Genomic DNA, 13,390 nt, shown 5'->3' on the forward strand with positions numbered 1-13,390 from the left:
AAGCACGCAACCTTGTGCTCACGTATGTCCCCTTCTCAAGGACAGTCGCCTGTACCTTGTCTCTCTGAGCTTCTCACACCCCGAGGCTGGGGAACTAATTCTACAGCTTCACACACGTGGTGTGCCATTGCGTGGACTGGCTGGACTAAGATGGCTTGACCGTTCCTCTCCACCAGCTCAGGGTCTGATCCTAAGAGAAACGGTAAGGACACAAAGTCTGCGGGGAAACCCGGCATAGCAGGGCCTCCAGCCCTGAGGGTTTGGGAGAAACCGCAGGGCTGGAAGGGCTTTTGGCTCCCACGGTGCCACAGCCATCCTCACTTATAAACAGCAGGGCTGGGGCAGGAGAGATGTCTCAGTAGGTAGTTAAGTACTTGCTGCTCGTTCAGGGAGACCCAGGATTAGTTCTCAGCACCCACGAGGCAGCTCACAACCGTCTGTAAATCCAACACCGTCTTCCGGCCCCTGTGGGCACTAGGCGTGAGTGTGGTACACGAACACGCAGGAAAGGAGAGGTAGAGATGGACAGTTGGCCAGGGTCACACATCAGGCAAATCTTACTCCTAGTGCAGAAGGGCACAATAAGTAATTCCAAGTCTTGGATAAAGGTCACCAGTCCTGAGTTCGATCCCTGGAAGTCTCATGATGGAAGGAGAGAACTGACTCCTGCAAGTTGTGCTTTGACCTCCAGTGTGGCACAAAATAGTAAGCGAATGTAATATATATATATATATATATATATATATATATATTAACATCAAGTGTTCCCTGAAATTCGGATTTTCCACCAATGCTTCATAAGTCCACTGTCATTTCTCTGTCCTTGCAAAAAGTAGACATGTTTGGGCATTTTCCTGCTTTGAGTGGACCTCACATTTCATGTGTTGGAAACAAAATCTCCAGCGTTATCTGCACATGGGTTTGGAGGTGGGGCCTTTGAGAGGTGACTGGCCAATGAGGGCACCGCCTTCGTGGATGAATTAAGCCACTTGTGGACCCCGTGCATTATCTAGGGAACAGATTTTCTCTCTCTGGTATACTTGCTGTCTTCTTGGTACATGGTGACCTCTGTGGTATTATCATGCAGGAAAAAAAGCCCTCACTAGATGCCTACTCTGTGTTTGTGGACTCCCCAACCTGGAGATCCATGAGCTCAAAACAAAACAAAACAAACAAACAACAACCACTACCTAGCCTGTGGCATTCAGTTACAGGAACAGAAAGCATTAAGATAAACACTTTCCCAGGGCACCCAGACCTTCTCAGGCCTAGACAATGTTTAAGCCCAGGGAAGACCTCACAGCTAAGTGAAGAAGTACTCAGTCAGTCAGCCAAAGCACCCATCCCACCCCACAGCATTCAGGCCACAAACAAGTAGTTCAATTTAGTTTAATGACTAGAAAACGCTGGGAGATGGAGGGATGACAGTCACCCTCCTTGCTAACCAGAAGCCAGGGTTCTCCCAGAAAGGGAACATTTGTAGGCAGGAGGCCTGCACGAGCCAAGGAACCAGAGCATCCGTGGAACTCCTTTTGTCTCCTAGCAGACATGGCCCAAGTTCCCTTTAGACCCAAGGCAGCGAGAGGAAGTGGGAAAGTCGTAGGAGGAGGGTGGGTCCCTCCAGGGCCCTCTTCCTGCTCTGGGCTGGTGACTCACACAGTAAGCAAACACAGCAGCCTAACCCTAGGGCTCAGGATACACAGTGACCGAAAGAGCTCTAGCAGAAACCCCCTCCATAGCTTCCAAAAACCTCCCTGGGGACCACTCTCCCATCTCCTGGCCACCACCTTACTTTGGGACTTTCTTAAGTACAACATTGTCATATTCCGTGACCTGTGGCCAGCCAGGCACAGAGGAGTCTTGCTGGAGGGGGCTGGGCCCCCCATCAGCAGTGGCCTGCTCCCTCCACGTCTCCCCCCGAGGCTCCCGTGGTCTGTCATATAGGGAGAGGGCAGCCATGCCCTCAGGCTCATCGTATATGTGGTCAGGTGGCGGGACCACAGGATCCTCTTGGATGCTGTCATATAGTGGATCAGGAAGGAGGCGTCGAGGACCTTTCAGGATGCCCCTGAAGCCCTTCCCCAGGGAAAGAGCCACTGTATCAAAGGGTACAGCATATTCTCCCTCAGGGCCCCCTGGCCTTATGCCGGGCACCGGTGTGCCAGGGGAAGGAGAAGGCAGAGAGTCGTGGGGCCGGGAATAGGGGCTTTCAGGCCGAGGCAGCAATGTGGGCATCATAGACCCTGTGGCTGGCAGGGGTGGAGGCCCAGAAGGAGCAACATTCTTCTGGGCAGCAATGGCCTCTTCTAGGGCTTGGAAGATCTCATTGCCTTGTCTTGTTTCAAACTCAAAGTTGCCTTCTCCTGAGACACAGCGTCTGCCAGCCTCAAAGGAAAACGTCATCTGTGGTAACAGGGGAAGGACATTTATTGGCACCGTTGTTTTCTGGACCTCCTCCCAAACATAGATGTTCTGGCCCCAGCCCCCCTCTACCAGAAACTTGTGTTCAAGCTCTTGTCCCTCTGCCCGTTTGTTGGGGTTGGTTGTTTATTTGGGGAAAGGCTCTCACTGCGTAGCCCAGGCAGGGCCCCCAACTGTCTCCTGCCTCAGTCTCCTTAGTGCTGACATTATAGTTGTATGCCACTACACCTGGCCGACTGTTTCTTCCTGACAGGAACACTCTCTCTCTCCTGCCCTTCCTTCCACTCCTGCATGAACTGACATTCAAAAAGTGTCTCCACTCCTTTGCCCTCCCCAGCCCTTTACCACCTCATCCCTCTCCTCGCCCAGACCTCTTAGCCTTCATTCCTGTCCCCTCCCCGATTCCCCCACCCCAGCTGTCTCTCTGGCTGCCCCCCAGACCCCCATCCTCTCTTTCTCTGCCCCTTTCTGGCTGTTCCTCTTAGGTAGCTCATCTTTGCTCTCAGTCAGCCCCTCACTCACCTTATCACGACCAAAGCGCCGAAGAAACCTGTAGGGCCAGTCATACAGCTGTGTGCCTGGCTCAGGGCCACCCCACAGCTCCAGGGAGCTCACCCCAGCCCGGAGAGTATAGGACCCTCGGAGCCGGCACCGCTCACTGGCTTCTGTGGGCCTCATGGTCACGGCATATTGCTTACAGGAGACCCCTGGGGAAGAGAAGAGAAGGAAAGAGGCAGCTACAGGAAACAGTGGGCCTCCTTCCACGCTGCCCATCTGAGGTGAGCAAGCATGCCAGAAGTTCTCAGGAAAAACTTGCCTCGTGTGACCTATGACCCCACCTCTGATCTTAAAGCCTGGGCTGCTGACCCCCCCTTCTCCCCTAGAAGGCATTATTCATGCCCTCAGCCACATCACTCTAATTCTGGGCCCACATCCTTCCTGCCAGTGTTGCCAGAGCCACAGCTTGGTTTTCTGTGCTCCAACTCTTCCCCAGTCACGGCTGGTACAGCTACAGGTGAAGCCCAACCCATCCCATGGGTGGAGCTTAAATGGAACAGTCTCTCTCTCTCTCTCTCTCTCTCTCTCTCTCTCTCTCTCTCTCTCTCTCTCTCCCCCCCCATGTCTCCATCACCAGCCCACAAAGCAAGAACCCGGCCTCCCTTATCAGCATTGTATTCTCTATTCACAGGACACCTGCACAGTCAAGCCCAGACAGAAAGCTAAAGCTATTCTTTACACATACAATCACTCGAGTCCCGAGAGGGTCAAGACCGAGGCCCTAGGCCTCTGTCAGGCAGGACAGGGTGAGCCAAAGGTGTCACAGGGGCAGGCTGGGCTCCAACCACCTTTGGGCCACACCAAGCAGCCAGGAAGAGGTGCTGATAAGCAGGGCCCCCAGTTACCACAAAACAGGAAGACTTGACCCTGCAACGAGCCCACATCTCCTCCACCCAGATAGAGTGCCCTGGGATCCTAGTCCTCACCTGTAGTAGAGCTGCTATACAATTCATTCTCCTCCATGCAGGGCCTGTCATTCTTTTCCTCCAGTCCTGGGGGCTCCTTCCTCTGCCCCTGAGGAGGTGGTCCCAGGTCTTACCACCAAAACCCACCCCCAGGCCTCCCCCAACCCAAATTCTTCCCATGAACACCCAGCCTGCTGGCTCTGACTACACTTGAGATTGGGTTCCCAACAGGAAGAACTCCCCTAAAAGCCTTTGTTTCTTCAACCACTTGCCCACAGGAAGTATCTAATGTTGCCCTCCCCTGTGTGCCCATGGGCTGCTTTGTACCCCTCACCGGGAAAGCCAACAGGCAAATGGCTTGGATCCAGTCACTGCGTTCTGCCGAGGGGGCTGCTAGCAGGTACAGGCGCTCCTTGGTCTCCAGGACAAAGGCACTGGTGTCCCTGGGACTGCTGGCCTCACTGCCTGCCTCGGCCACCCGTAAGCAGTCACTGAGGCGGACAACCTTCCGAGTGGCCTCTCCTCGCCGAGTCTTCTCTGGGCCATCTTGGAGCTCCAGTCTGGCTAGGGCACAGCCAGACTCTCCATATAGCACGGCTGTGAACCGGCGCCACTTCTGAGCCCAGCGTGACAGGTAGAGGCCAGGAGGGATCCACCAGAGATGGAGAGACAGTCATCAAAAGGGAGAAGAGGAACCGTGGGAGAGGGAGTGGGCAGCAACCCCGGACGGGGAGACAGAGGCGCATATCACAGACGAACAGAGAGGCGGTGAAGACCACAGAGATCATGGAATGAGAGAATTAAAGATTAGCCAGGAGACCAAGATCTGCAAGCTGGGCAAGGATCACAGTACGTGGCCTATGCCTGCAGAGTGAGGAAGACAGCAGGCCACCTGTCAGGTGCTGGAGAGAAGAGCCTGCAGAGTCACAGAAGCCTCCACCAGGGACAAGTCCTCACCCCACAGGGAGGCTCTGACTCCAAGGACTTCCAATGACTTTCCCTTGTGTCTCACTGATTAAGGAGTTGGACCATGAAGGACAAACAGAGAGAGACCAAGACAGACAGAGCTGGCGACTGAGCGACAGCAGAAGGCAAAGGACCTTCTCCTTCAGAGAGGCTAGGGAAGAGGGAAGTTAGAACACCCTGGGATCACAGTTTAGTGGCAGCCAAAGGTAAAAGGAACCTCCACTGTCATCCCAAACTGTCCCCTAACTCTTCCTTCCATACCCCTCCACATTACCCCCAAATCCAATAATGAGCAAGAAAAAAAAAAAAAAAGAGATGAAGTCAGCATCTGCTTCCTTCCCCTCCCCACACTCGAGAACAAACAGCCCTTGCCAAAGAGGGTCACTTGGGGCCCGTTTAGCGGGCACCTTAAGAAGGTGGGCATCTTCCCCAAGTTCTTGTGGAAATTGGTGGAGCACATGGTCTCCAGAGGGTCAGGGACATTAAGATCCCCTCTACCCCAGGAAGTGACAACACCCTCCCCGCAGCTGCTCTGCCCAGCCCGAGCCCAGCCTTGCTCTTACCTTGCCAAAGGTCAGCTGCTGCTGCAGAAGCAGGAAGCCCTGCTTCACCGCCGCCTCCTCCATCCTGACCATCGCAGGCTTCAGTGCCACACTGCCATTGCCTCTGCCCTCTCTCCTCTCTCCTGAGCCTGTTCCCCCTTCTCTCTAGCTCATTTCCTCTCTGCCTAGAGTTCTCTACTCTATTCTAGTCTGCTTGATGACGACAGACTGATAGGCCCTGTGGTTTCTTGCTCTGTGTGTGCTTTTTTTTTTCTTTCTTATGAGTACACTTCACGCTGAAGCTTCCTTCCTGCATTTCCAGTGAGTAACATGCAATTTCCAAAAGAGCAACTTTTAACACTTCTGCAGAAGCTGGCGGGAGGGACTGAAACTTAAGAACACAGAGACCCCCAAATCAAGTTCTACAAGAAAGCCAGCAATGAGGGTCCTGCACTCCAGGCAGGGTGCTGAATATATTAGAGCTGGGGGGGGGACCTCTGGGATCAGTCTGCACAACCTACTCATTGGACAGAGAAAACTAAAAGTAGGGATGGTCACCAGTTGTGGGGGCACACGCTGGTAGGATTTGCTGACGGAGGAAGGGGGATCAAGAATTTGAGGCCAGCCTGGGCTACACATTAGAATGACCAAGATCAAAACTCTGATGACAGCTTATGTTGGAGAGGATGTGGAGAAAGGGGAACACTCCTCCACTGCTGGTGGGAGTGCAAACTTGTACAGCCGCTGTGGAAATTAGTATGGTGGTTTCTCAGAAACTTGGGAATCCGATCTACCTCAAGACCCAGCAATGCCACTTTTGGGCATATACCCAAAGGATGCACACTCACACCACAAGGACGTTGCTCAACTATGTTCTTATCAGCATTATTCATAATAGCCAGAACCTAGAATCAACCTAGATGCCCCTCAGTCAAAGAATGGACAAAGAAAATATAGTACATTTACACAACGGAGTACTACTTAGCATTAAAAAAATAAAATGACATCTTGAAATTTGCAGGCAAATGGACAGAACTAGAAAAAACCATCCTGAGTGAGGTAATCCAGACCCGGAAAGACAAATATTATATGTACTCACTCATAAGTGAATATTAGACATAAAGCACAGGACAACCAAGCCTGCAGTCCACAACCCCAGAGAAGCTAGGTAACAAAGAGGACCCTAAGAGAGACATACATGGATCCACCTAGGAAGGGAATAAAAGACAAGATTCTCCTGAGTAAATTAGAAGTGGGGGGCAGGGAGGAGTGTGGAAGGGGAAAGGGGGAGGAAGGAAGGGGATGGGGGGAATGTATAGCTCACTAAAAAAAATGGCAAAAAAAAGTAGGAATGGTCTGAAGGGCCTATAAGGCTACCAGCCGAGATCCCGTGTCTCCCAACTCAGGCAAAGCTAAGCCTATTCCCAGTAATGTACTGAGATAGGCACAAGATTGGCAATAGGGGACCCCCAGCCAGCCAGCCAGCCAGCCAGCCAACCAGCACGCGCGCGCACACACACACACACACACACACACACACACACACACACACACACACACAGAAAGGGGGCGGGGAAGGAGAGAGGAATACATGTGTATGCACACACCAGTTCCATTATATGAAAGTATTTCCTACCTGCCAACAATACACAGCCCGGTAGAGAGTCTAGAAATAAGAACATTTCCTTTAGAGAAGACTTTTCCCCCAAGTGCATCTCAGCTTCTTCCTCACAAGTGTCCCGCAGACACATGGGTTTCGTGTGGAACTTAACTTAAACCACAGGAGCATCAGAATTCCCGATTCTCTTCCACCAGCCACAGTTTACTCCTTGACAAGGCCGTGCAGGCATGAGCACACCTGTTTGCAACTTACCTCCAGACTGAAGATGCTAATTTAATATTGATTTATATACATTCTGGAGATCTGAACTCAGGTCCTCAAGTGGTTTACCCACTGACTCATCCCCTGCCCTAATGCAACCTTTGTAACGCAACATCTCTCCGGCCCTAATCAGAATGCAGAAGCCATGCAGAAAGAGAATCTCTTTAGGGTAAAGTCATGTTCCATGGAGAAGTTCACCTTAGAGCCAGATGACTTGAAGAAGCAGTCTAGAATAGCTGGGGGAACTGAGAAGTAGACCATACTCCTGGGGGTAATCCTATAAAGGGTGTTTATATAACTCAGCCCATTTCTTCTACCAAGGGGCTTCGGTTGCACGTCATTCATACAGTCTGCTAGACATGCCATGTGCAGACCAAAGCAGCTCAGAAAGATGAATGGGACAGCTCTGGGGCTTGAGGGTGTGTTACTCTAGCTATTACCCTCAACCTTGCTACCAGGGTTTGGGCAGGTTGAGCCCAAACACCAAGGAGAACCACGAATGTTGTAGTAGGTACACTGACTTGGGAAGTGTCTAGGAAAATGAAATAGGGCATAGCCTCCTCTGTCTTTAGATCTTATATACTCTTCACTTCCTTTCTTCACCTGAGAAATTCTACTCAAACCCAGGTATATAAAACAGGTACACAGGCCGGGCAATGGTGGAGCACACCTTTAATTCCAGCACTGGGGAGGCAGAGGCAGGCCTCTGTGAGTTCAAGACCAGCCTGGTCTACAGAGCCAGGACAGCTAGGGCTGTTACACAGAGAAACCCTATCTCAATAATAATAATAATAATAATAGAAACAAACAAACAAAACAGGTACACAAACCAAGCATTTACTGATGATCAATCATAAAGAAACATTTTTAAAAGAAGCATTTGGTGTATGTGCTGCCATTTATTAAAGACAGGAGATGAGTGCATTTGCTCATTTTTACACAAATAACTACATTTGATAATGTATGACATGAAAACCTCATTAATCAATCCCCACAAAATACTCATTGAAAAGGAGGTACACTGAAGCTACTGGTGGTCTGGAGGGCCTCTGCAAGTCTACCAGACCAGAGTCCAAGTCTCCCAATTTGGGCAAAGTTGAGCCACATACCTAGTATTGAAACTCTCCTGCCTACCTCCCATCTTGCCTGCGGGGATCACAGATGCTATGACAGTATCAATTAACATAAAAATTGTTCTCAGTGCCTTTCAGTTTTCTTTTTACAATCATCAATGCTAAGAATATAGTTCATATAGTCATATAGTTCAGCTGGGCATGGTGGCACACACTGTAATTCTACCACTTGCACGGTGGAGACAGAAGGATCAGGAGTTCAAAGTCATCCTTAGCTACACAGCTAGTTCACAAGGTAAGCCTTGGAAACAAAAGCCCCCCTCCCACAAAGAAACTCATACATACTAACTATAAAATGGCAGTAGTATGTTTAAGTCATTTCAGATATTGTTGGAAAATCTCTGCAAATCCCAAGCCAAAATAAATGTAATAATCTTTTGTGAAAGATGTCAGCAATTCAAAGTAAAGTGTTTTGTTGTTGTTTGGGGGACTTCTTTTTTTCTTGCTTTTTTTTTGTTTTTGTTTTTATTATTGTTTGCTTGCTTGTTTTTGAGACAACGTTTTTCTGTGTAGCCCTGGCTGTCTTGGAACTCACTTTGTAAACATGTTGGCCTCAAACTCACAGAGATCCACCTGCCTCTGCCTCTGCCTCCCAAGTGTGGGGTTTAAAGGCATGTGCCACCTCTACCCAGCTCAAAGAACAGTTTTTAAAATCAAATATTCTAACAATACAATCCAAGGACATACTAATTTTATAAGTTCTGAGGAATGATAGCAGAAAAATAGTTTTTCTATTATCAAGATATTATGTTTCTATAGCAGCAGAAAATTTGGTGTGTGCAGTAAAAACACAGCAATTTGTGGCATATAATAATCTTGGATCTGAGCTAAGCTGTTTCAGGCAGAGCCTTTGGCATTGCATGATTTGACAGTAAGCACTGGGAACAGGGAGCGTGCTGTCGGTTTAGAAGCATAGCTACAATGAAGTCTTGCAGATCAATGCAGGATAGTACTGCCAGAATCCCCTTAGATTCATTACACATTTGGTTTTGAATTAATTTCTAGTGTTGCATGTTCAGACCCTTTTACGGTTGCCAATCTTTTTTTGTTTGTTTGTTTGTTTTTGCTGCTCCCTCCCCCATGTTCAGTTTCATGATCCTATACAGGGTTATGACTCAAAAGTTTAAGATCCCCAGCTCTAGAGTGTCCGGTCTACCTGGAACCTGTGTGATTTTTGCTTCTGCCTCTTGGAGAGAGATGGAGTTTCGAGTCACCCTGAGTGAAGGCAGAGCAATAGCCTTCAAACTCTAGTAGGCTAATCTTATCAAAAGCATAGATTCAGGCAGCACTCAGAAGGCAGAGACAGGCAGAACTTTGTTTGGTTTTTTTGTTTTTGTTTGTTTGTTTGGTTTGGTTTTTTACGAGACAGGGTTTCTCTGTATTGTTTGGGAGGCTGTCGGTCCAGCCTGGCCTTGAACTCACAGAGATCCGCCTGCCTCTGCCTCCCCAGTGTTGGGATTAAAGGCGTGCACCACCACCGCCCGGCTCAGGCAGAACTTTGTGAGTTCAAGGCCAGCCTGGTCTACAGAGTAAGTTCCAGAATAGGCAGGGCTACACAGAGAACCCTTGTCGCAAAAAAAAAAAAAAAAAAAAAAAAAAAGTGTGTGTGTGTGTGTGTTCTGAGCTGTGTGGGAGCACACATCTATAATCCCAACACTTGGGAGGTAGAGGCAAGAGGATTGCAATAAGTTCAAGACCAGCCTGGCCTTAATGGTGAGTTAGTTCCAAGACAACAATGGCTACAACAGCAAGACTGTGTCTCAAAGCATCAGAATCAACCTAACCCAAAACAAGAATGCCGATTCTGTTTTTAAATAATTTATTTATTTTTACCATTTTATATACACATCAGTGCTTTACCTGCACGTATGTTTGTGTGAGGGTATCAGATTTTGAAGTTACAGACAGTTGTGGGCTGCCACGTGAGTGCTGGGATTTGAACCTGGGTTCTCTTGAAGAGTAGTCAGTACTCTTAAACCGCAGATCCATTTCTTCAGCCACCTAGAATACAGATTCTTATTGGATGGCTCTGGTGTGACACTGCTGTAGAGAGAGTCAGGTGTGCAATAAAGAAAAGATGTTCGCCTTCCAACCTGAAGGTAAATGGATATATCCCACTCAAAACCACAAGGGGGCACCCAAGTTTACCAGATTCCTTGGAAACTTTTTAAACCTGGCCCCAGGTAGTCTAGATACCTCATCCCATCCCTGGCATTCAGAAGCTGGAGGTACTCTTCCCACAGCCATAGTCTGAAATGGGTAAGGAGTTAAATCCCACTAAGAAGATGCATGTCTTCCATCAAGTTCAACTTCACCCAGTCGGGTTGGGAATGCGGGCCTTCTGCCTGGGGAACCACAGCAGGAATCAAGACACCGTTCTCACAAAACAACAGGGGTGCCGAGAATTACAGGACTTTGGGGTCTCCAGTCACCACTGTTGGGAGGCAAAAGTGTCACAAAGGAAAGGGATTCCCAAGATTCAGATGGAGGGACAGGTGGGCTAGCCCTTGGCTTCCTCACTTAGGGGTTGGGCAACTCCAAAAGATCTTCTAGGTGGGGACAGCCACCCAACAGGCAGCTCTGGGCACACAAGAGGAAGGTTTCAAATGGGCAGAGAGATGATGTAGGCATGGAAAGGATGAAGGACTGGGCAAAGAAGTAAGACAGCATGAAGGCAGATCTGGTGCCTGAATGTGGAGGGTAGGACAATGTACATCCCTGAATCCATTGCTAGCCCTGCCTTTCCCCCTTAAGTATGTGCAACAGTTCTCCTGTATCCATGCTTCACAGACTGTAATTCAAAAGTACTAAATGGAACACTCCAGAAACAAGCAATCCTTAAAAAAAAAGTATGATGTCATATTTCCATTGTTCTACTTTATACTTATTATTACCTATCTCTTACTGTGACCACTTTATAAACTTTATCTTGGGTATATATGGGGAAATCAGCATAAAGATGTTCCCTGCTGTGTAATTTCAAACAAGGTATCCTCCAAGGATAAGGGAGACATATTGGTCTAAAAAAAAGATAGTTCAGTTCTCTGCACCCTGAACCAGGAGAGGCACTTCATAATTTTAAGAGCAAAATGACCAGAGATGAGCCAGAAATGAACAGAGCATTGTGAGGGAAAAGGGGTGTAGGAGGTTTGAAGTCAGACCACATGGCATATATTCAATGAGAGTCCCCTTTAAGGACTTTAAACAAGAGTGCAAAGTACCCGTATTGTGGGGTTAATTTTGCAGAGGTATGGAGATTGAACTACCAAGGAGAAGTACAGAAATCAAAGTAGGGCTTAGAAGAAATGCAACCGTCTTGGGCCAGAATATCAGCAGTGAGGATCGGAGTCGAATGGAGTGTGTATTAAATATATGTTCAACTGGACATGAAGGCGAAGACTGTGGAGGACTCTGATCATAATCAAGATCATCCCTGAGTTTATTTTGAGAAACCGGGTAAATTGAGAGAGGTGTCATTAGAAGGGTAAGAGAAAGGAAGAACCAAATGTATCAGGACAGAGACCTGCATAGTCTAGCCTATCACGAAAGTAGGGAAGCCAAAGAATGTCACTGCCACTGAGACTCCAAGAGTCTACAACTGTAGAACAACACAAAGTCAGGAAGTCCCTGACACCAGCTCTCCCCCCCCCACACACACATACCTCTTTGCCTGCCTCTTTACACTCATGGAACTAATGATTAGCCAGTGGAAGGTTGAGAAAGAGGGAGGGGGAGAGAAAGGGGGAAAAAAACGTGCGAGGAAGAGTGATTAACAGGAAAAGCAGTCGAAAGCTCTACCTTCTGCGCCCTAAATCTTCTAAGTCAGTCACTGAGCCAATTTGGCAGGCTGAATTCCAGCTACAGGGAAGTCTGGGAAATGTAGTTTCTACTTGCCCGCCCTACCTTTGCAAACCAGAAGACACACTAGGAGGAAGACGGAGGTTGAAATGACTGCTGAAAACCAACCCAATATATCTGCAACAGGAATACTGTGGGCCTGTTACCATACTCATTTGCACCGCAAGCAGCAGCCCCAGTAACAAGGCAGGTTTAGCTCTGTTAGCAAACTTAAAATAACTAATGTTGTCGAAATCCTGCTGATTTCATCTGGGAGCCTTGAATATAAGCCCGAGTAGAATCCAGTGGAAAATAGGAATCGACATTATCTAGCACAGGAAATTGTCGGTGGGGATTCGGGCCTCGGCGTGCAGATATTGACCTCACCCGACCGAAGAGGGACAGCTTTCCCCTTCACACTGAGCCAGGGGATCCTAAGCACCTCTCCCAGCACCTGACCTCTCCTGGGGGCTGCCTGTAGCACTGGTTAAAATAGCAATCGGATTTGTAAGATTAAACGGCTGCTCTTTACATTTTTTTTGATCAACGTTAATTCGAGGCTATATCCATGGCTGTTTATGGAGGAGAAAAAGACACTAATAAAAACAAGGCGATCGCTACGGGGATTGCTGGTGAAACCCGGATAAGAAAACAATGACCCTGGTCCACTAGAACAGGCTAGAACAACACAAACGCGGCCCGGTTAAGCACAGTGTCCTGGGAAGTCACGAATGGTGCAGGTATCCCAGGTGGAGGTCTTTGGCCCTGGGGCATGGACGTCCAGCGGCAAGTCAAGCAGGCCGCACGTGGAACCCCGGGTGCAGGGTTCCGGGTGTAGCCCTGACAGCACGGAGCCACAAGCAGCGTGGTCCGCTTCCACGCAGCGCCTGCCCGCGCGAGATCGAGCGCGGCCCCTTTAAAACCCATGTAAACAAAGCTTTGTTCCCCCAGCTCCCCTCCCTTGCGCTCCCCCGGCCCTCCGCTTCCTCCCACCCGGCGTCTCCGGGCCGCTGACGTTGCCCGCGCTTCTACGCCGTCCCAGCTGCGCTGCGCATTCTCCAACCTAAGCCGGCCTGCCGGGGCCTGCGCAGCCGAGCGGCGCTACGCCACGAGCGTAGAGCGCCGAGCCCCCAGCGCGCAGGCGCA

The 13,390-nt window shown here is 49.3% G+C and overlaps 1 protein-coding gene across 1 annotated transcript; it reads right to left on the minus strand.

Annotated features, from left to right (window-relative positions):
• Nucleotides 1-1,375: 1,375 nt before the first annotated feature.
• Nucleotides 1,376-5,617, minus strand: Dok2 (docking protein 2). The gene is made up of 5 exons (XM_005070979.4): nt 5,414-5,617; nt 4,219-4,500; nt 3,906-3,993; nt 2,944-3,128; nt 1,376-2,403 (listed from the first exon to the last, which is right to left on the minus strand). The coding sequence occupies exons 1-5, from the start codon at nt 5,483-5,485 to the stop codon at nt 1,789-1,791; spliced, it is 1,242 nt and encodes a 413-aa protein (XP_005071036.1). The 5' UTR covers nt 5,486-5,617; the 3' UTR covers nt 1,376-1,788.
• Nucleotides 5,618-13,390: the final 7,773 nt, after the last annotated feature.

Source organism: Mesocricetus auratus, unplaced genomic scaffold (assembly GCF_017639785.1).
Source record: "Mesocricetus auratus isolate SY011 unplaced genomic scaffold, BCM_Maur_2.0 Super-Scaffold_2245, whole genome shotgun sequence".
Lineage (NCBI taxonomy): Eukaryota > Metazoa > Chordata > Mammalia > Rodentia > Cricetidae > Mesocricetus > Mesocricetus auratus.